General features: G+C 38.3%; 2 protein-coding genes across 5 annotated transcripts in view; one reads left to right on the top strand and one right to left on the bottom strand.

Annotated features, from left to right (window-relative positions):
• mdga2a (MAM domain containing glycosylphosphatidylinositol anchor 2a) overlaps positions 1 to 24,634 on the top strand; it is a 226,889-nt gene that overhangs the window by 52,908 nt on the left and 149,347 nt on the right. The gene's annotated exons all lie outside the window — the stretch shown is intronic.
• Positions 928 to 4,263, bottom strand: lce (protease; the record flags this gene model as incomplete). The annotated part of the gene is given in 8 exon segments (NM_001104822.1): positions 928 to 1,125; positions 1,200 to 1,281; positions 2,099 to 2,277; positions 3,415 to 3,532; positions 3,622 to 3,768; positions 3,846 to 3,917; positions 4,007 to 4,025; positions 4,159 to 4,263. Coding segments are annotated over 8 exon segments (816 nt in total). The 5' UTR covers positions 4,231 to 4,263.

Raw genomic sequence — 24,634 nt, 5'->3', positions numbered from 1 at the left:
CGGTCACATGGCATAAATGTTCTATATCACTTCACTGGCTTCTCTAAAACAAACTTCAGCTTCATCATCTGGACAAAAACAACCGGTAAGAGGTGAACTTTCTCTCTGAACTGATGCTTTATTTAACCCATCAGGACGATCAGCATATATTTATATATATATTGCTTTATATCGCCGAATCTTGACCGCAGCGGTGGTGCGACGCCTTGTCATGTTACCGTGACATCGTGCCGCACCACGTTAAAAATAGTGCGGTTTTCATGAAAGAGATATCAAAATGGGGGGAAAAAACAAGAATTAAGGACTTAAAACGTAACTTTTCTTATACATAGAGCTTCTTTCGCTAATTAAGTCTGTTTTTTTGTTTCTATGTGGACACTTTTTTGAACAAATTTTTTTCAAAAATTCTTTTGTTTTAACTTTTTCACTTCATCCTCTTTCATGTGTCTTAATTTAACATGTAGCTGTTTATCCAAGGGGGTCACTCTCGTCATTGAAGGCTTTGTAGCGGTTTGTGTTGTCTAAAGACATGACTTGCATTTGCTCCTTTTCGGAGCAAATGTATTTTCTCAACATAACAAGGACATAAAGGATCTTGGAACTTTTTTTGTTAAAAAATGGTTTTACATTGGAGCATTGAGCACATTGATTAAAAATATTGAGAATAGTTTTTTCTTTAAATTCCAAATGACGTTCCCTGAAAACCGTATCCCTTTCTACGGATAATTGAAACCTCTAATTGTTTTTTTTTCTACACTTGCTTAAAAAAATTGTTTTAAATTCCCTCATTAAAGCTTTTTTTTCTTAAACTGAAAATACGGACTGAGCAAATTCTAAATGCATAAAAAATCTGACTCTCAATATTTTAAAGAAAAAGCTAAATTCTAATTTAATCTCACAGGCAGTAACCAGCAGAAACTGTGAAAGCCTTTACCGATTCACTTTAATGTCGTTACACCCACATGAAGCATCAAATATCATTTTCAGCTCATGTCATCTCAACATTTGTAAAGCTTATTGACTCGAAGTATATCGATGTCCGACATCCTCTCTGTTTGGCCAATGGCAGCTTTGGGGTTAGGGATGGGGGTTATGGTCTCCTTTCTGTCTTTTCCAAAGGCAGTTCTACAGATAAACAAAAATGTGATTAAGATTTCTTATCATATTTAAATAATGTAGCACTTTTTGGTCAACCTTACCTTCCATAGTGCATGATGGAGCCATAGTCATACGGGGTGCCCAGATTGTCGGTATCATTCTTATCAAAGTTGTGTGTGAAATCTGAAAGTAAAAAAAAAGAGTAAAGAGTAATTAAACTATTCCATTCTGTTTTTAGCAAAGCATCAGTATAAAAAGTGCTTTTTGTCAAACAGAACCATTAGCACCAATGTTCTATACAAGCCTGACTCATCCAGTTTAAAGAGCTGAACCTTCTAACACCAGAGATGACCGAGACGACAACTAAACAACTCTTAATCCTAACTTTTCAACCGTTTACGCAATCAACATAAATCCGCTGACGCAGTTCTCACACATAGGGCTTCTTCAGCTAATTTGCCCCTTTGCATTTAGGTAAATCAGAATCAGCTCATTTACATTGATTGTTTAAACACTTCACTACTTTAAAGCGTTGCTAATGAGCGCAAAGATTCCTTTTTCAGAATCGGCTGGAATTATGTTAATTGTAACATTGTGGAAGAGTTATAGTAGTGCAAGGGATGTCAACACTGGAGCTAAAGCTTTTTAAAGGTTAATTTCATTGCACTGTTTACTTAACAGCTTTCATGTAAATTGAAAAAAAGTGTTTAAGGTGTCAATCCAAGTGTCATGTGACTGGTGGATTTCTTAGTTCGATCCTATGCACATCCTGCTGCCATGGTAACTGGTAACATGGTAAATGAAAATTAAGTGTGTCCCAGGATTATACCTTGTGCTTTGCTAGCATCAGGGAAAAGGAGTTCGTTTACATTGGCAATGTGAGACTACATGGTAGAGGAGTTTATTTCCTAGTTTAGTTCCTGTTGACAGAATTGATTAAAAAAAGGAATAAACATGGTTATGGAACAATCTTTCTTTATATGTTCTATGAGTTTCTTACCTTTAATGATGTTTTCCCAGTTGATTTTTACATGCTGGTCGCGGTCGCTCCGAGTGTGCTCGTGGTAGAAACCCAGAGCATGCAGGAGCTCATGCTGGATGACGGCGTGCTTTATGCAGCCAAACCGCTGCAGCACCACCACTTGTTTGTCACCAACATAGCCCATCATAGACTTGCAGCTAAGAAAGCAAACACAATGTAAGCCAAACTAGAAGTTTTTCTCTGTAGTCTTCTGAAATGTCAACTGTGTTCATGTACTTTTTATGTCTGATCGATGTGATCAGGGAGACTTGTAAAGAATCTATCAACCTTCACCAAACATGTCACTGTTAAAAATTAAGAAAGAAATGCCCAAATGTTTTTGTCATACAAATCTCAGTATTGGTACTTTTCAAGAGATGCGTTTTTCAGAACATTAAGGCACACTTACTATCATTTCTCAAAATTGACAGTGCATCTTATGTATGAATTCTGGTTGTCCATATTGGCCTGGAATTGATTTTTAGTGGTACGCAGAGATCAAATATCTGTCCAAATGTTTTAGTACAACTGGTAAACTATGAAGTTACATCTGTGGATGTCTTGCTTGAGCATTGTGGGTACTGTAGTCAGGAGCCTGGCAGAGTAAAATGTTCTGAAATTCAACACAACAAACTGAAGAAGTGAGAGAATTGTTTTCTATTTGTTGTGTTAAAAAAATGTTGAGGTATTGTCAATGAAGTCTGATAATTTGAACTGATAATTGCGGATTATGAAAAAAATACAGTTCCCTGTGAAAAAAATACAGTTCCCTGTAAACCCTCCTATCAACTTTTATAAGCAATTACCTGCTTCATGGCTCTTTGTGGCATTCTGGGAAGTGTGGTCAAAAATGTTATACCTGTTTTCGTAATCAAACTGCTCTTTTTGCCTGCTTTCCTCAGTAATGTCAACATTTAACTTTACATCTATTCAGCCGTCTCCTCCCCTTTAGTTTTTTTCCTGCTGAAAAACACAAACTACTGTGAACTCCTGCTAAATCACTCCATTTAGCAATGGCAACCTCTTTGGACCTCTGGATAGAAGCCGTATGCCTACGTCACCAAAATAACTGTAGGGAGCCAGACCTACTGCCATCTTTTGTTTTGTTTTTTTGGGTTCAGATTTCACCTACCACCTGCCAAAGACTACACCAGCTCTCTTTTTGAGACAAGACCCACTATTAAAGCCATTAAATAAAAAAGTTTGTTAAAAGAAGTTTAGTCAATTGCTTCGAAAGGAGTGGGAAGAAGTGAACTCATATAGACCCACCCTCTATTTTGCTTTACTTGACTTACCCAAATCTGGGTTCAAGGCTCAGGTAGGCCCTCTCATTGTTGCGAGGAACAAAGTGAATGCAGGTTTTTTCTGCAAACTCCTTCATGGCGTTCCGAATGGTTTCCTTCTCGTCACTTTCTGAGGTGTTGGAGAACGAAGTTCAGAGGATTTAAAACTTCCATTAGTAATGTTTTTTATAAATAATAAACAATAGAAAATCGGCCCACCATAGTTGTCGCTAACCACATAAGGAACCTTCACGATGCCATTGGAAGACTTTGGCCAGCGGCAGCTATCTGGAGCGCCAAAGCACTTCATGGCATTCCTGGTTTTGGGAAGAACAAGATCTCCTTCCAACAGTTCCTCCATAGAGTCTGTCACAATTCACACGCAGTTTAGAACACGCCCTGTTACCTCCCCAAGTCTTTTAAAGTAAGGATTTGAGTCTTACTGTTGTTCATTCTGAAGATGATGGAGGACACGTCCTCCAGTTCAGACTCGTCTATTTCCTCCTTTGATGAACCTAAAAAGAGCACAAGTTCTGCTGATTTGAAGGCAAACAGCATGGAGCTTTGGGTAGGCTTACAAACGCTGGAGGATTCCGTCACTTACCGTTTTCTGCTTCCTCCATCTAGAAAAAAAGCAACATAGGAAAAAATATTCCGAAACCAATTAGTTTGCTTTACTTTCACATAACTACTTTAATGAAATGCTGGCATTTCAATCATTACATGGCGTTAAAAGCTCAAATTCAAATATCTTACATTGTCAGTTTGAGCGTTGCTGAGGCTCAGGAGCAGCAACAGCAGCACAGATGCTTTGGCCAGCAGGTCCATTTTTTTTTTTTTTTAAATGCTGATGCTTCTGACGCTTCACCACTCCGTCTAGCCAGCGAACTGAGAGACCATCGAGGAGGAGAGCTTATATTTAGCTGATTGAGGTGTGTCTTTGCACACAGATTACCAAAGGGCTTCTAGCAGGTGTCGTCTCAGAAGGGAGTGCCTTTCCCACCCATGTTTTCTGTTTCCACATGGTGATAATCTCATTCTGGCAGGATTACGGAATCTGTGGACTGCCTCTGAGCATCATGTTTCAGGGATCTCTGCTAACCAGCAGGGAGTCAGATCATGAGACTCAAGCTCGTCTCTTATCGCCAACAAATACAGCGTTTAGAGCTCACACCTGCCTGGAGTCAGTAAACTAGCGGCTGACAGGTGGAGGCAGTTGATCTTCATGTTTAATCAAGAGATTAAAGAGGAATAATCCTAATGTGGAGGGGATCAGTGACGGAGAACTCAGCATACATTCTAAAAAAGCAGTTGATTGGGTTGTAGCCTAAAATGTTTAATGATTTTGATTCATGAAAACTTCACAGCTCAAACAAGCATAAGTCAATTTACATTTGATAAAGAATATGAATAATTTTAGAGGAAAAAAACAACTTAATTTCTCTGACTCTTTTGTCTAGCTAAATGTGCTTATAATTCAGTGTGCCATATAGTGCAGAAAATACGGTTACTTCATCATAGGTTTAAGAGCCACCAGTAGTGTTGTGCTTTCTCCTGCAGTGCCGTGGCACCAATGTTCTCCGGGCTTTTATTGTATTTTATTCAGCTTTCATCAGCAGGTTTGAGGCTAAAACAGTCAATTAATTTTGGACAGAGGTTAAGCGTTCTCATAATGTCCGAGGATTTAGCACCTTTGATCCAGTTTGTGTGGAAGCATTAGTTGGAATTTGTCTGTCACTATTTTAGTATTTATTGTAGATTTTACGTGTGCAGCCTATAGCTCAAAGAAAATAGGCCACTTTTGACTCCAACATGGGGAAATTGACTCTAACACATGGCTTATATGTGTCTATAAGATAAATTTTCCAACTAAACTAACAAGATAAAACCAATCCCTTAGTCCTTAAAACAAGAAGTTTAGTGGTAGGGCTATACAAGAATCAAGATGATCTGGATGTTGTCACAAAACAGACAGACGGCTGGTTCTAATTGCAGAAGGTTTATTAGCTCAGCTAAAAGTCCACAAAGCTAAATCAGGGTCAGGTAGGCGGGGGTCAATAACGAGCCTGGGAGCATCAGAGAGGATACTAGAACAGTCAGTATCCAGGCGAGATTCAGGGGAGGCAAACGGTGTCAAAGACAAAACAGGGTCAGGAAATCAGAAGATCAGGTCTGGATATAACTCTCTGTAATGCAGGCAGAGTGAGACAAACAATACTTTGCACTGAGTGAGGATCAGTGGAGTGCTTAAGTAAAGTGTGAGAGAATTTATATAAGAGTCAGGTGTGTGGCATCCAGAAACTGTTGAGGTGCACTCAGAACTTTGAAGATGGTTCCCACTGAGGACCAGAGGGGGAGACAGAGTTCTAACTTCTGACAGGTGTCTTCTTGCCGAAGCAAAGTTGGATTGTAATACACTGTTAACAGAAAATAAGGTCATTTGAGGTTCATGCAGTTCAGAAAATGTAACAACCACCAATCAACATTTTGTTTAATTAAAGCCAAGACAAAGGCATCCAGTTACATGTGAATCCGCCCACCTGCCAATGCAATCATGTCCTAATTGTGCACAAATCTGAGCTCTAATAACATCAAATAAAAGCAAACAAAAGCAACAACACTCACACTGCTGTCAAAAATATAAAAATAAGCCGATGGTTTGTACAACCAGGGAAACAAAGATTTATGAGTAACTTACAGAAATAAACGAGTAAAGTCAAAGTAAGTATTCCTCCATTCCATGAAGACAAATCTGCAGAGATAGACATCAGTAAATGTAATTATTTAATGCTCTATTTTAAAAAAAAATAGAGCTTAAAAAAATATCTAGGGGAAACATCCTTTTTGAGATTCTTGGAGTACGAACAGTGTTAAAATCTTTAATATTTTAATAAAAGAGCAGGTTAACAAAATGCAATAAACACAATGAATGAATTATTTGTCTTCCTCTAAAATGTGCAGAATTTTGGGGAAACTGTTAGTTATTGCAGACTTTTTAACAGTTTTGAGACAGAATGCAGTGTGGCTACAAGTTTTCCTATCAGTACTCAGTACTTTGCAGATCTTCTTTCCTTTGCTTTAAATGTATTTTGGCACCCAAAGTCTTCAGTAAACGTGCAGCTACCAAAACCGCTCGTGTAGACCATGAGTACCTGTACGGTGGCTTTCATAACACCTACAATTTTGCCATTTTTTGGACATTCAAAAAAAGGGGAACTTTAGGGACATTGGCAAAACTGTAAGGGAAACAGTTTTTTCAAACCAAATGAGTCAGACGGATGGCAATGGCAATGTGGTTGTTGGAAGGAACTGGCTTCAGAGTTTGCACCACAGGAGGTCTCAAAGCATCACACAGCTGTCACAAAACAGGCGGACAACTGGTTCCAATTGCAGCAGGTTTATTAGCTCAGCTAAAATTCTACAAAGCTAAATCAGGGTCAGGCAAGCAGGAGTCAATAACAGGCATGAGAGCATCAAAGGAGAGATGGGGTAGTCAGGATCCAGACGAGAGGCTGAGCAGGCGGCAAGCAAACGGATTCAGACACAGGGTCAGTAGACACAAGATCAGGTCAAAATAAAACACTCGGTAATGAATGGCACAAACAATACTTCGCACTGAGCTTCACTCAGTGCAGAGTTTAAGTGTGCCAGTGGTGGGTCGTCAGGGCCTTCTCTAAAGGTCTAAAAAAATATCTGACTCGTGCAATTATATTTTGTCCATGCGTACACATTAAATCATTCCAAATGGCCTGTCCATTTCCTTTTATTATGTTCATGATGGTTGTGCTGCTTCCAGACAGACATATTTTCATTTTGGAGCATTTAACCAATTACATTTTAGCTGTCCATTGTTGCCAGGCAGGGTCACAGCTAAAGAGATTAAAGATGAATAATCCTAATGTGGAAGGGATCAGTGACGGAGAACTGTTCACTATTTTCCAACTGAGAGGAGTTGTTGCCCTACACAGAGGACTGTAGGCCTACACATCTGTATCCGCTACTCTTATACCATTGATAAGCCACGTCAAATTTCAACATCACTTTTAACGTATAGAGACGGAGGAAAAATGCCCCAAAACAAAATCATCTCCAAGAACCTAATTGTAATTAGGTACTTGGAGTATGTAGCAGAAAGGCTAAGTCAGATGAAAGATATGCAAAAGAAGTACTGCCCCGTTCTGGTCATTGGAGTTGAGAAGCGACACCACTGAGGAATAATTCAAATGGTAAATGGCGTATACTTGTATAGTGCCTTTCTTCCTACAACGACAAAGCGCTTTTACAGTCACAGACCCATTCACCCAGTCACACACACATTCACACACTGGTGGCCGCTCCACTGCCAAACACAGGCGCCCGCCTACCACCAGTGGCAAGGCGGGGTTCAGTGTCTTGCCCACTTTGACTCATGGGCGTGCAAGGCGGGAATTCGACCTGCAACCTTACGATCATGGGTCAACCGCCCTACCGCTGCACCACGGCCGCCCCTAATTCAACAGATTTAGTGATTAAGAGTCATATTGAGAGTTTTAGTTGACTTGTTAGCATGTTTTTATGCTATAGTCTTTCGAATAAGTGTTAATGTGTTGCGCTAACATACCAACTTATTTAATTAGTTGTCTAAGCTTTTTGTAAGTACGACGTAGCATTAATGTCTTAGGGAGAACATATCCGCCTACATTTTCTTAATTCCATTCAAATCAATTGACTTTCAAGATAAGATGTCTGTTCTTGGTTCCATACTTTTTAAATTAGGTTCCCCCAAAAGTCCGACTGATGTGTTTTTTTTTCTCTTTATTATAAACGTTTTGGCTGTTGTGACTTAAATTATGGAGTGACTTGCAGAGTAGAAAATTGGTAAGTTTAAAATAATATATATATATTTATACTTGGTGAGAAGTTGAATTTTTTTTCAGTAGGAAAAATTAGGCCTGCATGAAACCAGTCTCCAGCGGTCATTTGAGGTACTGCAAGCAAAAGTCCCAGCGAGTGTTATTAATATCTGCCAGATGTCTTGACTCTCTGACAAAACTGCAAACATTAGCCCATTTTAAATTGTTTGTTCTGAAGCACAGAGAACATATAAACCGTGTGTTGGTCTTTGTGTATGTGCTGCACTTAAAGCTGTGCCTGTCCTACTCGGTTGATCTGCACTAGTGCACATGTAATCTAATTTGTGTTTAGAGTCGCAGCTCAGCACAGTAATGCTCAGTGATGTATGGCCTCTCCGTTCACTAGAACTTCATTTCTAATGCTGCTTCAGAACTACATTTGAAATAGAAAAAATATAGTTTTTATTCCTTTGCAACTGGAGGAAAACAAATTCAAAAAAACATTCATATATAAAGAGCTGAAGGGCAGTACATGACCAAGTCTAGCATCACCTTTTACCTCTTCATAAAAGCACAATGTTGTCAAGAGTTTACATTTTCAGTTCCAGTTTTCTTCAGAATATTTTGTCCTTGGGGTTGCAGATCCGGTTTGCTTCATGTCTTTGTTATTCGTGGTCGATTTCCACCTGTGTTATCTCCTGTTCTGTCTTGTTTTGTTGATCTGCTGTCAGTCCATCTTTGTATCTTCAAGGAGATCCTTGAAAACTTCTGTGCTTCTCTTTTGATTTGTTTTTTCCCTCCGTTCTGCAGGATAAATAATGTAATTTAAGTTTCATCTCGAGCTTTGCAGCATCACAAATCCACTTTGCTTGCCACTGGAGTGTGCAGCTTAATGAAATTAGTCCTGCAACGCAACCTGTGACAATTTAATATGACTACAAAGCCACAAATAACTGCTCCACGAGAAAAACCCTAAAAATCAAAGAATGAGTCACAGAAATCAGCTTTTTTTTTTTGCCCCATCTGGTGATTGTTCAAAGAGATGGTTAAGCTTTGCCGCTTTGTGGTTGTCGCCATCGTTGCGTCACCAAAATTGGCCTTCCTTGGAAAATGGGCAACAAGCTTGTTGGAATAGTTAGTTTCAGTGTTTTTCAACCTTTGTTGAGCCACGGCACACTTTAACCTTGACAAAAATCCCGCGGCACACCAGCATCCAAAAAAAAAGAAGGAAAAACTCGTAGTCTGTATTGATCTATAGTCCCTCCACAATCTCACATACATTTTTGTGATAATTGTGGCAGAAAAACCTGGAAGTTGCAGCTTTTTTTTCTAAAAGATGTAATAAAAGTTTAGTTAAAAGATTTAAAAACTGTGTGATGCTTGCTCGTTGTGATTTCAAGACGTTTAACAACAAAGATTCATTGTGCGCTGAGACGTTGTCACTTTAACCCAATGCATCTTGGGAGATGAAGTGCATGCAGCTGCTGATTGGTCAAGTCGACAATTTTTAGAAAAAGAACTTTGACATTAAGAGTTTCAAACGTGCCTTGACGTGTAGACTGCTGTTGGTATCAAACAATAATGATGAGTCCGATACATTTATCTTTATTGATTGCAACAGCATTATCTTTAACCTTTTTTTGTGTGTGCGTTACTAGTATTTAATGTCTCCAAATAGTTGTTCAGTGTTAAAGCGAGTCAGCGGGACTGTGTACATTTAGGAAATTGTCTTCTGGGCAGTAAGATGTTTGTGAGAGTCTCAGTTTCAGGTTCCATTACTGAGAAATAGTACCTCTCCAATGTCAACAGCTTCTGCTTTGCTGTGTTTACACTATCTAAAAACCAGCTTTGGTCTGAGTCAGGGCCTCAGGTCAACACAATCATTTAGTTATTTCTTGGCTCTGCCAACATATAATTACCAGTATATATACGTCCTCACATGATGGATGTCTTCTGATGTGTAGTTCACCACTTTCAGGAGTGGGATCTGTGATGGAGCATGACGGAGAACAAATGGAATTTTTGCTCTTTCTTGCTGAGCACCAAAATGAAGTGATGTGTTGTTGTTGTTTTTTTATTTCATTTTTGTCTGCACTGTGAAACCTCGTTGTCCGACAGTGGTGGGCAGAAGCCAGTGATATCTGCTATTTCTTTGCTTTCTAATTCATTTCCACTCTGACCCGCATCAGTGCAGAGAGCGAACATTACAATATTCCATTGCAAGCAGGGAAAAAGTCGCTGAATAGTATCGAAAGTGGTGTGAATTACAGGCGTACAGAAGCCTCCGAAGGCATTACTGTAATTATGCAATTGATCAGGTCTCAGCCAGTTTGCAGAGTCCATTCAGAGGATAATGGTGTGATTGGTGACACATGGAGCTCTTTATGAGGCCGTTTTGAATGTTGCACTCCAAAAAGTATGTAAGGAAGAACATGTGAGAAAGCTCAAGAGTCTTTTTATTTAACCATTTGCTATTTGTGTAATTTGCAGTGCACTGAACTCTCTGGGCTACTGTCAATTTCGTTCAGTAAACTGTTATGCATGTCAAAGCCCACAGTTGTAGACTTTAAAATGATTTGGACTTGAGGTGTTAGGACTCAAAGACCCACTTCGATCATCTTTTGATCTATTCTAAAAGACTTCCCAGTGGTCTTTTAATCGTGATTAAGCAGTTTTGAACCAAATTAAAAAAAACTTTCATTTTCTGGGACATAGTTTCTGCAGAGCGGCAGGAGTTCATAAGAAATGTGCCTTTTAGTAGTGGGCAGGACCATTAGTTGCAATTTTAAGCTTGATTTTCTTTATTTCCTTCATCATCAAAAAAATGCTACAACAAAAACACAATTTTCATTGGAGCGGATCTTTAACATAAAACAGTGTATACTGTCTTGTTTTGCATGACTTTAGCACATTTTTGTTTCCTTTCTTCCTCCTCTCTGTGGTATACGTGTGCTGTGTTGACACCATAAATGCCTTCTGCCGTCCCATACTTGTCGTTTGCAGTTGTTTTGCATAATCGCATCAGCTTTGTGTGGCGCTGCGCCTTTGCAGACAACAGCGCTGCCGTCTGCGATTTACTTTTCTCATTGTGTCCCTACACAAATGAAATTACTGGAACATGGAAGGAAAGAATTTACTCTACATACAATGAAACTTCATCTAACAGTTATCATGCATCAAGTTATTTGTTGTATTTTCTATTTCCCATTAGCCTATTAGAATGTTAAAATTGGAGTGTTGACTTAATCTCGAGTTTTGAAGGGAAAGACATGGATCTGTGCTTTCCTGTTTTGCCATATGCTCAGATAATTTTGCTCTGTTACCACCATCTGCTGGTTTACACGTGTAAATGTTAGTGAAAGAAAGGTTGCAAACTCATGTTAATGTTACATGTGTGACTGTATAGCTAATGTTGTAAAAGGTCAGGGGTGGTTTTAAAAAATCCATGGCCCATGGCCAATCTGTAAGACTGATTGTGGGGATCCAGACAAAGTTTCGTCATCTGCAGAGGGGTTGACCCATGCAGGGGCTGCACGTTTTTGGGTTGCCCAAACCTGTGGAGGATCGTTGAGAGGAGGGGCTGCATCTTAAAGGAAGTGCAGGTGTGTCTTGCAGTTCACCGCACTGTAGATGTTAGTAAATTGTAACTGTCAAGCTGCTGTAGAGAGCATGCACTTATTACTTGAACATCACTAAAAAGTGATCACAGTCACAGTGCGCCGAATTTGGGGAGGTTGAAAAAATAAAAAGTTTGACCTGCCTGCATCTCACCTACTTCACCCTTACCTACCCTCACGTGTGGTGTTCTCAATGACGTGTCACCCACAGTTTGCCCGTAGGAAAAAGTTCTTTAACATTTTTGCCCTATGGGCTTGCCGAGCGCTCTACAAACTTTAAATTTTGTGCAGGCCACCTGCGTGCTCATTTTTCCTGCAGACGTATCCACTTGTAAGGACGGTTGTGACTAAGGCATGCGATGCAGTCTGCGGAAGCTTTACAGAGGACTTCAATTTCCAGTCTGTTGACACATCAATTTTGCGGCATTTGGTCAGAGAAATTAAAACAGGTCAGGATCTTCCGTTGTATTTTTTTAAAAAATATATATAAAATGTTATCTTATATTTAAGGTGACAAGCCCACGTGATAATACGTCATCAACGCGGATAACACCGGCGTCCATCTTTGCCATGGACGACCAAAGTTTAATTTTGAAAGTGCAAAAACATAACATCATTTTTGACCCCAAAAACATGTATTTTACAAGAACTCATTGAGAAGGGAGGGGGCATGGGCCTGATTGCTAAAGTTTTGGATGAACTACTTGACACAGGGGTGGCAGGACAAACCACTCCTTTGGGAGCCGGGAGGGCAGAGACGCAGATAAAAAAATGTTAGTTAACTGATGTTTGTGAGACGGACATGCCACACAACAGAGACGCACCGCAGATAGACTCGTGTAAATCCGACTTATGGCTTAAAAAGTATTGTTTGCTGTGGATCTAACAGCTCAGTGTGAAAGCACTTTCAAGGAGAGACAGCCAACAGGCTGCGCTATGGGCCCGTCTAAGCTCTCGGACAATTGGTCCGTCCACAGAGGCTGCAGCCAATTATCAGGCAGTTTGTTTGGCGGGGAGCACCTAGTCTCCGAGTGGTTGCCAGGTCTTCGGCGAGCCGCCACCCATCCGCACCATTCGACTGTGCAAAAAAGGTGTTGGCGCTCATCAGCCGACCGCGCGAGAGTTTTGGCCTATCAGTGGATAACTGCTGTGCAACGACAGCCAATCTGTGCTTTATCCTTCCCTACAGATGTCTGATTAGTGCTGTTTAGGGACATCAAACCGCCACCGTCGCCTCAGTTTGCCAATATGGCACAGAAAAGGGAGAGAATAGATTGACGTAGAAAAAGACAATCATTTTTGATTGGGGCAGAGCTGCGATGCATTATGTTTGACTGTTTGAGAGGAAAAAAGCTGTTTTCCCATTTAGTTAGACACTATTTTGCAAAAATGTCCTAAACCTGGATTTGGATTGTTGACCTTATGATTTCTTAAACCTTCAGCCCATTTTTCTTTCTAAGACAAACCAGCTTTTATGTAAAGTCTTCAAATATGATTTTTATGAAATAAAAAAAAGGGTAAAGCAGAAAATGATTAACATGCAGCTTCTACATGAAAGAAGTAAAAAAATGAGGATAAAAACTCAAAGATACATTACAATTAATAGAAAAATGGGACAACTTTCTTCCAGAATTACAAAAAATGTTGAAATGTTAAAAATAAACCCCAAATATAAGTCTTGTTGAAACTGAATCTTAAGAACTGAAAAAAGAAATAAAATCTTTAAAATTTTCAATAGAGAAAAATATATAAGTTTAAGAAAACATGTCTACGTGGGTTAAAGGTTTTACTTCAAATAAAAATTCTTGGTAAGACCATTTTTTCTTACCCCACAGACAGATTTTATTTTTTATAAGGAATTAAAGCAAATTGCTCAAATTTTAACAATTTTTGTCTTATTTCTGGGGGCTTGTTGTTTGGGCAGTTCTATCTATTTAGAAAAAAAATAATTTTAATTTTAATACCTACTCTTTCTTGTCTTAAAAATTATGAATATGCTGCTGTGGGAGGTGAATTTTCTTAATAAAAAAAATTTATCTTATGATACCGAAATGGTAAAAAGTGTTCCAAGATTATGTATTCAGATGTCTGAGGGCTTTTATTTTTATACACAGAGAAAAATATTATTTTTGTTATCTAATTAAGTTTTTCTGTTAATCCTAGGATTTTGTTCAGTCAGAATGTTTGTTCTAATCTTTTATCTTTGAAAAAATATTCCTTTATAAAATAAAAGACAAGTTTGAAAATTAAAACCCGCTTAACAGTTTGACCATATTTTGGGCCTAAATTTAGTTTTTTTAAAGATATTTCGAGATGTAAAGTAAGCAAACGTGCAAATTTGATTAATATGATTTAACTGATTATATTAAATATATTATTTACTGTTAAAAATGAAATAATGAAAAAGAATGACTTTGACATGGTTTGGGTTTTTTGCCTTAGTTTTGCTTCCATTTTTTCCTGTCATCATTTGAGTTCTGCTTCCAGTTTTATTTTGAAAGTTTCCCATATGTCATGCTTTTAAGTTTTACTTCCCTGGTTCCAATTTCCCCTGATCTTTTTTTCACCTTTGTCTTGTCAGTCCTGTCTGTATATAAGACATGTCTCTGCCTTCCTCTGTGCTGGTCCATACTGTCATTTCCCTGACCGTCTTCTGCCTTGTTTGCCTATGTACCTTGTTAGCCCACAGTAAGTTTTGTTTGGTTTCCCTGCTCTTTTATAAATTATTTGCACATTTTTATGATTAAAGAGTATTTTGTATAATATATATATACTTTTATAGATGTCTGGTAAAAAAATAATTTCCACAGCAAGTTTGCTATTGTTAATAATAGCATTTATAAACAGCTATTATGGCATTTTTAGTCCCAGTTCACTATTATTTTCTCCAACTAATATTGAACTTACTTATAATTTAGCCTCAGTAATTTCAGTTGGCCACTTCTGAAGTTCATACTTTCCCCAACCATATGTAATGTGTTTAGCTAATTTGACTTGATAACAAATTGGTTCAGATTTTATAGCATTGATTTGTCTTTAGGTGTATTTGAGCCTCAGTTAGAGTACACACATGGATTTTCCAACTAAATCCAACATTTCTGGTTCCAAATTTGATATCTTGAGGGTTTTTTCAGTTTTATGTTGGATTTACTATAAATAGGAAGTTATGCACTAATATTCACACATCATATGTTGTGCACTATAAGTCACACCCCTGCGAAATGATGCAAATAAATCTGATTTATATTAAAAAATATATTGTAATTAGCTTCAGAATTCTTCCTGTTTACCATCCATAGCTGTTGTCCTTCATATATTTTCACAAAACCAGATGTTTAACAGTGATATCAATTAAAATTGAAACATTAATACTTCAAAACTAGTCACCAAAACCTTCAATTATGGAAACATGAAGATGCAGAACACAGCTGCAGACTGTCCAGCTGTCTGCAGCTGAAGTTCATCTGAAGTGCTGATTTTACATACAGCTGAAGTCAGCAGCGGAGAGGATGGTCTGACTGTGTGCTGAAACTCTGAATAAAACAACTGCTTATGTAACTCCTCCTGGCTGCGTGTGGGCAGCAGCAGCAGCAGTGATTGCGCCGGCTCTTCCTGCGCTCCACTTTCAGTAGCTGATGTTTCAGCACCATGGACAGCGCAGACTCGGCTGCTGAACAAAAGAAAGCTACATTGTCTGAGGCTTAAAGCTTTCCAGACTTTTTCTCTGTACACTCTGTTAAGGCGGTCCTTTTTATTTGTGTGTGTGTTTCTGTAAACCCCTCTGAATGGCGTCCCTGTGTAAAAATGCCCAAAAGCTACTGACTTCATTTCAATTGAATAAACAGGCAACCATTTCTGCTAAATACCTTCATCTGTCCTAGTCAGTCAGTTCCCTTTGATTACAAGTAAAGAAGCTGTCCAATAAACATGAACAAACATGCATTTTCTGTGATGTCACCATCTCCACGCACCCTTAAATGCTTGTCTTTGTCAAGACTCGATACATTGCGCTTGATGGATTAAGCGTGATGATTGGGAGCAGAAGGGTCGATGCAGAAACTCGTTTACAACAGCAGCAGAGGCTGAGGAGAACACGCCAGCACATCACAAAGTCTAATCAATACACACAGACAACTCCTGGTGTAATAATATGTATGAAGCTGCAGGGAAAACTATTTGAAGGCCATCCAGAGAAGAATGACTTCACGGATGAGCTTCTCAATGACACAGCAGGGAAGACTGCTTTGGTATTGCCTCACATTCTCTGATATTGCAGGAGATCCCAGATGCAATCAAACTTATATTGAATTTGACATGACTGATGTTTTTAAAGCAAATTTTTTTTGTTATTGTACGTTTTTGCTTTAAAATAAATCACTTTTCTTTCAAATGTTATTCAAAGTACAAAACCTTCTGTTTCTGTCGTAGCAAAGCGGCATGATGTCATCTTGTCATAGCATTATTGTTATCAAAGTGTTAGTGATCAACAAAAGGTGTACATCCCCAGCTCACCCGTTCCAATTGGCGCTCATTCCACCCGAGTCCAAACTTAAAATTAGATTTTCATTTCAGAAGCACAAACATTTTCTTTATCGCTGTATGGCTTCCTTTTGCATATCTCAGACGCTGATATTGTTAAACAAGCAGCTTTTGGTGTCACATCCTTTGGTGTGGAGGTTTTTAAAATTCCACAGGTGTTTAACTTTGAGGGTTTGATATTTACGTTATTTGTTTTGAATTTAAACTTTGTCAAATATTTTTGCCATAATTTACAATTCAAATGGATTAAAACTACGGGTTGGTTTCTTTGGAGTTTATTTTGATCGTTGCCTTCACTATGAAATTCATTTAATACCAAGTATAAATACACCAAATTAATGGTAACATTTAAGCTACCTCATCAAATCTTGTCTTTGTAAAAAGTTTAGACACCTCTGGTTTATAGAAATGAGTTCTTTTCCACTCTGATATTTTTTGTCTGCTAAAGATTGGCTGAGTCTCTGCTTTTGTGACAACAAACCATTGTTTTCCATGGAGAGAAGAAAAATTGCACTCTGAAAATGACGAACAGTAACTATCCAACAGTAAGCAGCGTGATAGATGGTTGATTGAACTGCAGGGTTTAACTGCTAAAAGGCACAAGAATGAACTTTGAAGTAAATATTTGCCAGAAGGCAAGAGAGACCTCTCCCAGTGAAGGCTTGTGTCAACACTTAGCTGTTTGCCTTTTCCTACGCCCCAAAACCAAGAGGGCTGCTGAAAAAGAAATCTGAATTCAAAGAAAGCACAAGACCCCATTCTGAATTCCGTTTCTGGTTTTACACTTCATTAACTGGGGATTATTTTTGTTCTACGGTAGCAAAGTGGTGTTCTGGTCATCTGAGTTACCAGAAGGTTGTTGGATTGAGCACAAGGGTTTAATAACTCTCCTTTAAGTCCTTGAATGGATTGCAAAATTCTTCAACTTGTTATCCAGTCTATTATTAAGAAGCCTAAACACAGTGTGCATGAACAATGATTATACGCCTTGAAGCAACAAGGACCACGTTTTTACTTTAACTTGGCCTTTCCTTTTTACCATCTAGGTTATTTTATTTTACTCTGACTTCCTCTATAGCTGCGTTCACAGCAAATGTTAAGTCAATGCACAGACAAGGTCCTGCAGGACGTTTTGAGAGTCGGGCGTGGTCGTCTGGCAGCAGTGCTTTTCATGCAATGCAGCGTAATGTTTTCAGAGTTCAAATATCTGAACTTTGCTGAAGAAGACAAGTCATGTCAACCAATCAGAAACTCAGATTTGGTATGTGACGAGTTAATGATGTGATCAGTGTGTGGTCCAAAGCCAACACGGAGGAGAATCTGATCATTCTCCTCCTGAACTTGACGATATTATTTTTATTTAAATTGAGACATTAAAGAAAAGATCCTCTAATTTTATTCTTAATCTATTTGTTTTCCTTGGTCAGACTAATGTGGGACAGCAATTTGTCACAGAGAGACGGAAGCGGCCGTCATTCAGACGCAGCTCCTGCAGTACATGGGGAACTTTGCTGTATTGGTAGAGTCTCTAGATGATGTCATGAACCCAGAAATGGATCACTGATGCTTATGTAGAGCCCTTAAAAAAATGAACCTGATCTCTCAAAGACATCCGTGTCCTCCTTGTAAATGAGATATGTATTCAATGCTTCAAAGAGGCAATTAGGCTATAAACATTTATGAAAACATGTCTGGACAAGCGTCCAGCGTCAAATTTGACGTGCGTCAAAATAAAGGCGATTGGACACAAATTCGACGCAGTTGGTGTCAGCGTAGCATAAGAGTCCAAAAGGCTGCTCAATAGATTATTTTTGGAATTCCCAATTTCTCTTTAGGGGTAAGCTTGACTGTTGCTAAAGGTGAGAGTCAAATTGTTAACAAGACCTTCTCATCTATGTCGATTCAACACATTGCCCCAAAAGGTGGATTTCTCTTGTCCTTGTAGACGAATGTCCCCACTGAGGAATCAAGGAGGATGTAACTGGAAATGAGGCTTTTTTTTTTCTTCCATTTGCCAATTACATCTGCCTAATGCACTAGAAACACCCGTGTCGTCTGCTTAGCGATGATCTGAACAATTTCTGATTCCATGACTCATGATGTGAGCCTCAAACATCAAAGCTAACAGCAGGACAGACTTTAGGGGTTCTAGACGTTAACATCACCTTGTTGTGAGTCCACAATCCCATTAAAAAAAAAAAAAGTGACAGACTCTTAAAACCCAGTTCAAACACACCTATGGGTACACACTTTTTTTCTCTTCTTTGTTTTTCAGCTGCTCCTTTGATGTCTTTGTTCTCTGAATCTTTGTGGCTCTGTTAGGGTTTATTCTTTAAAACATCGTGCTGTTCCAAAGGCGTTTTAGTTTAGGAAAAGTTGCTCACGAGTTGTACAGACAAAGCATGAAAAGAAATTACTTTGTGATCCAGGCATTATCTCCACAGGCAGAGATGAAAGAAAGTGTAAAGGTGTGATTTTGGGATGGTTATTATCCAAAGACAGCAGGGAGAGTTTCCAGCATCTTTAGAAAACTCATGGTTGAAGGAATAATACATTGAAAAGCATTTGTCGGGCACATTTCTGTCACTTTTTGCAAATGTAAAAGTCACGTTCTTGAGTTGGTGGACAAAGTTAGTGATTAAATGCAACTTTCAGCTGCTTACCAACACCAATCATCTTTTGATCTATTCTAAAAGCGCTCCAATTGCATTTTTTTTTTTTATGATTTTTTTTTTGCCAAAAAAAAAAAAAAGAGTCAATTTCTAGGACATCATTTCTAAAGAGATGCAGAAGTTAATTACAAAATTTGCCTCTGAGTTGTTGGCAGGATGGGGGTAAGCCTGTCCTGACTTCCCCTGATCCCTTTCTTTACACTCGATCCCACTAGCTTACAGCCTCAACTTCAACCCAACAGTAATTTGACATGTAGTTTTATGCCGACATGCTGGATTCAAACCCCAAATTTCAATGTTTCTCTGGCAACCACCCTTACCAATCAGGATGAGCTTGTTGGAAGTCCACACCTCTACCACTTAAAAGCGGGCTCAAGAGAACAAGTCAAACATGAGACCGCATACTCTTATAGAAAGCATCTGATTGGCCAGTTTATAATTTGAATAACTTGCGCAACAGAAAAAATATTATACAAGAAAATCGGATTATCAAGAACATAATAAAAAAAGGTTGCAGAGCAGAAATAACTAGTCTAACAAATAGAATTACTGAGTAACAGCTGTTTAATTCTTTATACAAGTCTATGGGATTTTGGCTTCTTGCAGCCATCGAGTACTTCCTGTTTGGAATGCCAGGGGGAGGGATCACCCAGTCCATTTCTCACACACAGTTAATGATTAAAAGCTTACAAAACACTGGATCCCAGAAAAAGCTTATATTCCATCTTAGTTGGTTTTACTTTTAAATAATTGCTGCTAGCATCCTTTTTTTGGCTGTCACGCTGTGTAATGTGGCTTCGACCGACTCAGTCCTTTTATAACTGAGAGCAACTGAATTTCCAACTGCCTTTTTTTTTAAATCTGCATCCTTTAATGTTTTGCTCCTCTCTTTTCCTGTTAGCAAAGATGGTGATTATGGAGCCAGAGACCTAGTGGGATATTGCTAGTGGTCCTCTGGGGTTCATCTTGAGGCATAAAACCAACGGCAAGAACCCAAACCACTAACTGTTGCCATTCATTTCCATTTATTTATTTCATTTTTTGGTCAAATTCATGGTTATTATCAAGGAACTCCTTTGCCATACCAGTTCTCCAGCTCTGCTGCTTTTAGCCAAATCCAGCTTAATCTGCTCTGCTGGTGGTTGATAGTGTGTCCATTTCCTGCAGCTGAGCCAGGGAAGGCAGCTTCTCAGGAATGGCACACTCACATACAAACCAGCACGCACACGCATGTTCTAGGCATTTATCACTACAGTCTGGGCTGTTTTTTTGTGTGTGTCAAGCACTCATTTTTCAATAAGACAGTGGTTTCAGTGAAGGAGATGATGAAATATATAAAAAAAAGTCAAATAAAAGCAGGCTCATCTGAGACTCCTGCTTCTGGCCTCCAGCTCCTTGATTTTCTTTTTTATCTTCTGTCAGGAAGCTGTGAATGAGATTTGGCTGTGTTTGCCTGCAGATGGTCAGTGGAGGGGGAAGTGAGTTTCATTTATGCTGCAGGCTGACATGCTGATGTGTGCAATTCCAGACCTTAACCTAAAAGTTCCTGTTTACCCAACATTTTCCACCCGTTAACATGCTCACAAGTGAAGAGATCATGAAAGACAAACTGAAATTTACAACAGTGTTGCCTCTTTTTTTTATCACCGCTAACAAAGAGAATAACTTTGACCGATAATGTTAGAAATTATGTCATTTTAACTAAATTTCTATTGTTAAATTAAGTTAAACTGTGAGAATTTGTGCATGTCACAAAGTGGTGGTATACTTTGAAGTAAAGTTAATGTTCAAATGGGTTAGGTTTGGAAAAAATAGTGTTTTGCTCTGGTGTTTACTACAAAGGTACACCATCAAGCATAATAAGTATGTTCTTTGTGGTTCTTCGAATGTCATACTTTTACCATTTGGCAGTGGATGCAGTTTATTTTCTTAAATCCTTGTATTATTTATTGATACAAACAAGTAATAATATAACAAAATATGAATGTTAACTCCTGAAATCCAGGACAATGTTAAAACTATTTTTACAGTATTGCATCATTCATTATTTATAACAACTAAAAAAGTAAACTAATTAGGTAGATTATGTCAAAATTTCTGTCCACCTAATATATTCTTGTTGTTTGAGTTAAATTGAACTGCAGTGCTATACAACGCAGTAAGGCTGGCTGTGCGAGTATTCTCTGGAAAATCAAATAAGGTTCCTGCTATGGTTTTTAGAGTTAAAAAAAGAAATGATAAGTATATTTTTATTTGTTTTCCTCACAATTCTTTTGAGCAACAGTGGAGGGACTTTTTATTTTATTTTATTTTAAAAACAAATTAAATAGATTTTTGTTTATTTTTACAGATTACATAATGCACGATCAACATAATTACTCCTCAAATCCACACCGATTTTACATCACTTCTACAGTTATGCATCATTTGTTATTCATAGCAACTTGCAAACTAAGATAAATTGCTGGATTATGTCAAACAATTTGGGGCTTTTTACCCCCATTATCTTTATGGTTTTTGAGATTATTTCAGCTGTAAAAATAAATAAATAAATAAAAAATATAAAAACATGCATGTGACAAAGCGTTCTATACTATGCTGTGAGGTTTTTTTGTCCAAGTCTTCAGTCGGAAAAACTCTCTTCAATTGTTTAAAATATAAAAAACTGTCACCAAAAGCCCCTAAGGTGTGTTTCAAAGCCGTAGCATTTGACAAAGTAGTTTCGTCTTTCCAGATTTTACCATGCAGCATAGATACAATTAATTGTTTTTATAATCCCAAGGCATCATTTTAAAGTGTAATTTTGTTTTATGTTTTTTTCAAGAAGATAATTATATAATTGAAAGGAACTTAAACTCCACGTCAATTTTACACAAATCATATTGTTTTGCATTACAGTATGTGTTACAGTATTCAGTTAGGTTGCTTGTCCAAGTATTAGCTCAGAAAAGTAATAATGTGTCTGCTCTGGTGTTTAGAAACAAAAGAAAAAAAATGTGACAATCCCCAAAGTGTTTTTTTCTTTTTTAGATTGTAGCACATGAAGAAGTAGTTTGTTCTTCCCAGATACCACTCTCAGCAGAGGATGCAGTTTACTGTTTTAACACCAGCTGTGAAGTTTATGGTTTGTTCTATTTATGTAATTTTTTTTTTTAAAGTCTGATTTTCAATAAAGATGTTTTCTTAATCTAAAGGGTTTTAGCTGGCCAGGACTCAACTGAAAATCTGTGTGTGTGTTATTTCTATTATTTGTGGTTAAATCCCAGTCTATGTATGTACAAATCCCAACTGGCATGGCCAAGCCAATGAAAGTTGGAGCCAATGAAAATGATGAAAATGTTGAATGAATGATGAAAATGATTAAATAAGCCAATAAAAACGCTAGAAGTAGGTATGGTTGTAGTTGTCTTACCAATCAGTCCCCAACTTGGACAAGGCCTACGACTGCTAGTACTGGACATGTGGCGGTGCTAGAGGAGCAATGAGGAAGAATCTAAAGTACGTCTTAGTTTATGATTGTCCATCCATCAACACTCCACCTTGACCATTTCTCTGTCCCTCCTTCTACTTCCAGTATGAAATGGGATTATTAACAGAACTGAAAGCTAAACAAACAGAGGATTACATAGTAATTAATGCAGTTTTGGTTCCTGCTTTGGGCCAAGTGATATGAAAGAGCCAGGGAAAAGAAAATGCGCCACTATTAAAACCAAAGTGTTCTCATTATGTGTGCTCAAGAGAGTGTTGTATGCCTTTGTGGCTATAAGCTCGGTGTTGTCTGCACCAAGAATAAGTGCATGTTTGTGTGTAGCTGTGATGCAGATAAGGATCCTTAATTACGGGTGGGTGTTGCTCTCCTCCAGGACTGCAGACATGCTGGCTCATCAGGATAAATGGCATTGGGGCTTAGCTGGGCTCGGGGCCCCGAGTCTCCAACTCCAAAATGGAAAATGGAAAACAAATATATAAAACTGAGGAGCTTGAATGGCTCAGTGGGGCATGACGATCAGCTCCTATGTTGGCATCTGTCTGTGGGAGAGAAGCATGACCGAGCATCCAGGTTATGAGCTGATGAGACAAACACCAGGAGCTGAGCTCTGTAGCATGACGGCTTTTCTTCCAGGTTGGGGGTTTACACACCAAGCTAAAACTCCCTTTTCTTTATTAAATATCTGACAGATGTTATCAGTGGTCAACCAAGCTACATACACATCGCCCTCGCCATTCCCATTCAAGCGGCCACTTATGTAAAGTCTATGTAAATACAAATAAAGGTATGTTTCAAAACTCTTGTATTCACAAGTGGCTTCGCAAGTTTTTACACTCATTTTCAGGCTCTACGTACAAAACGTGTGGCATTTGAATGCACGGTGCCAGTTAGACCAAGTCGAACTTTGACCAGTCAGAAAAAAGGTAAACTCACCAAACTTAGAGCTTAGCTGGTTCATTTGGTAAACCCAGACTCGTCGACGAGCAGTCTGATAATTTCCACATTTGTTTTCCAAAAAGTATAAACCAAGGTCTCTCTCCTCATATGATGGTAATTCATGTCTGCCATTGCAAGGACACTGGCAATAAACCGAACTATTTCTATTTTGCACCAAGCCTCCTCCAAGTGTAGGTGGTGACGTGCTGATAAAAAGTAGAAAGAGCTAAAGCCGTCCCTCCCTACATGTCTAGTGTGAGCACCATGGAGTAAACAGGCGTCAAATGTCTTATGTGAACGTAGCTTTATAGATATGAAAGATGAGAAACATCAAATGTTGACATTGACACAAAATTGAAGGTTAATTTTAAGAAAATAACCCCCAAAAAATCCACAACTTTTAAAGACCAACTCTGATCATCTTTTTATCAATTTTGATCTTGTAGTTATAATTATGTCATTTTTAGCCGAAATAAAAAAAAAAAAGTTCTCCAAGTTAAAGTTTCTGCGGAGCTCATTTTGCTTCTGACATGTAGGTGAGGTCGTTGGCGTGGAGCAACCCTGCCTCCACTTCCCCCGCCCATTGTTGAGAGCTCTCTGATTTCTTGTTGTCCTGTTAGCTTTAGCTTACAGTTCCTTGCACCCCAAAGGTAACATTATCGGTGCAACAAAAGTTTCGACCAATATTGGAGCTATCCAGCCATACAGTTTTGAGCCAGATGCCAGCTTGGACAACGACGTACATTGATCTATTTGTCTGCAAGTTGATGCACCATTACTGAGTGGAGTAGAGGAACATGTGGCCCACTCATCATGTTTTTTCTACATTACAAATACAATCTTTTTGAAAATGGTATAAATAAGTAAATACTAAGAAATGCAATTTTGAGCTAAATTTCCTTTATATGCCCTCCCTTATTAGAAAAATGCCACAAAAACATGTTAAAAACACCAAATATACCATTTTTGTTGTAGTGGGTGTTGACAGCATAGCAGCCGTCTTTCACTGAAATATTTTCAAAAGAAAACCCTCGTAAGCGTTTGTCAGTGTAGTTTAGTAAAAGGAAAATTAAAACTCAAAAATGCATTCCTAAAAACCATTATTACCAACATGCTTCATCGATCTTGCATAAATTTCTCTAATCT

The sequence above is a fragment of the Oryzias latipes genome, chromosome 24 (genome assembly GCF_053564925.1).
Source record: "Oryzias latipes strain Hd-rR chromosome 24, Olatipes_Hd-rR_3.1".
Lineage (NCBI taxonomy): Eukaryota > Metazoa > Chordata > Actinopteri > Beloniformes > Adrianichthyidae > Oryzias > Oryzias latipes.
This window is presented reverse-complemented; position numbering and strand designations above follow the sequence as displayed.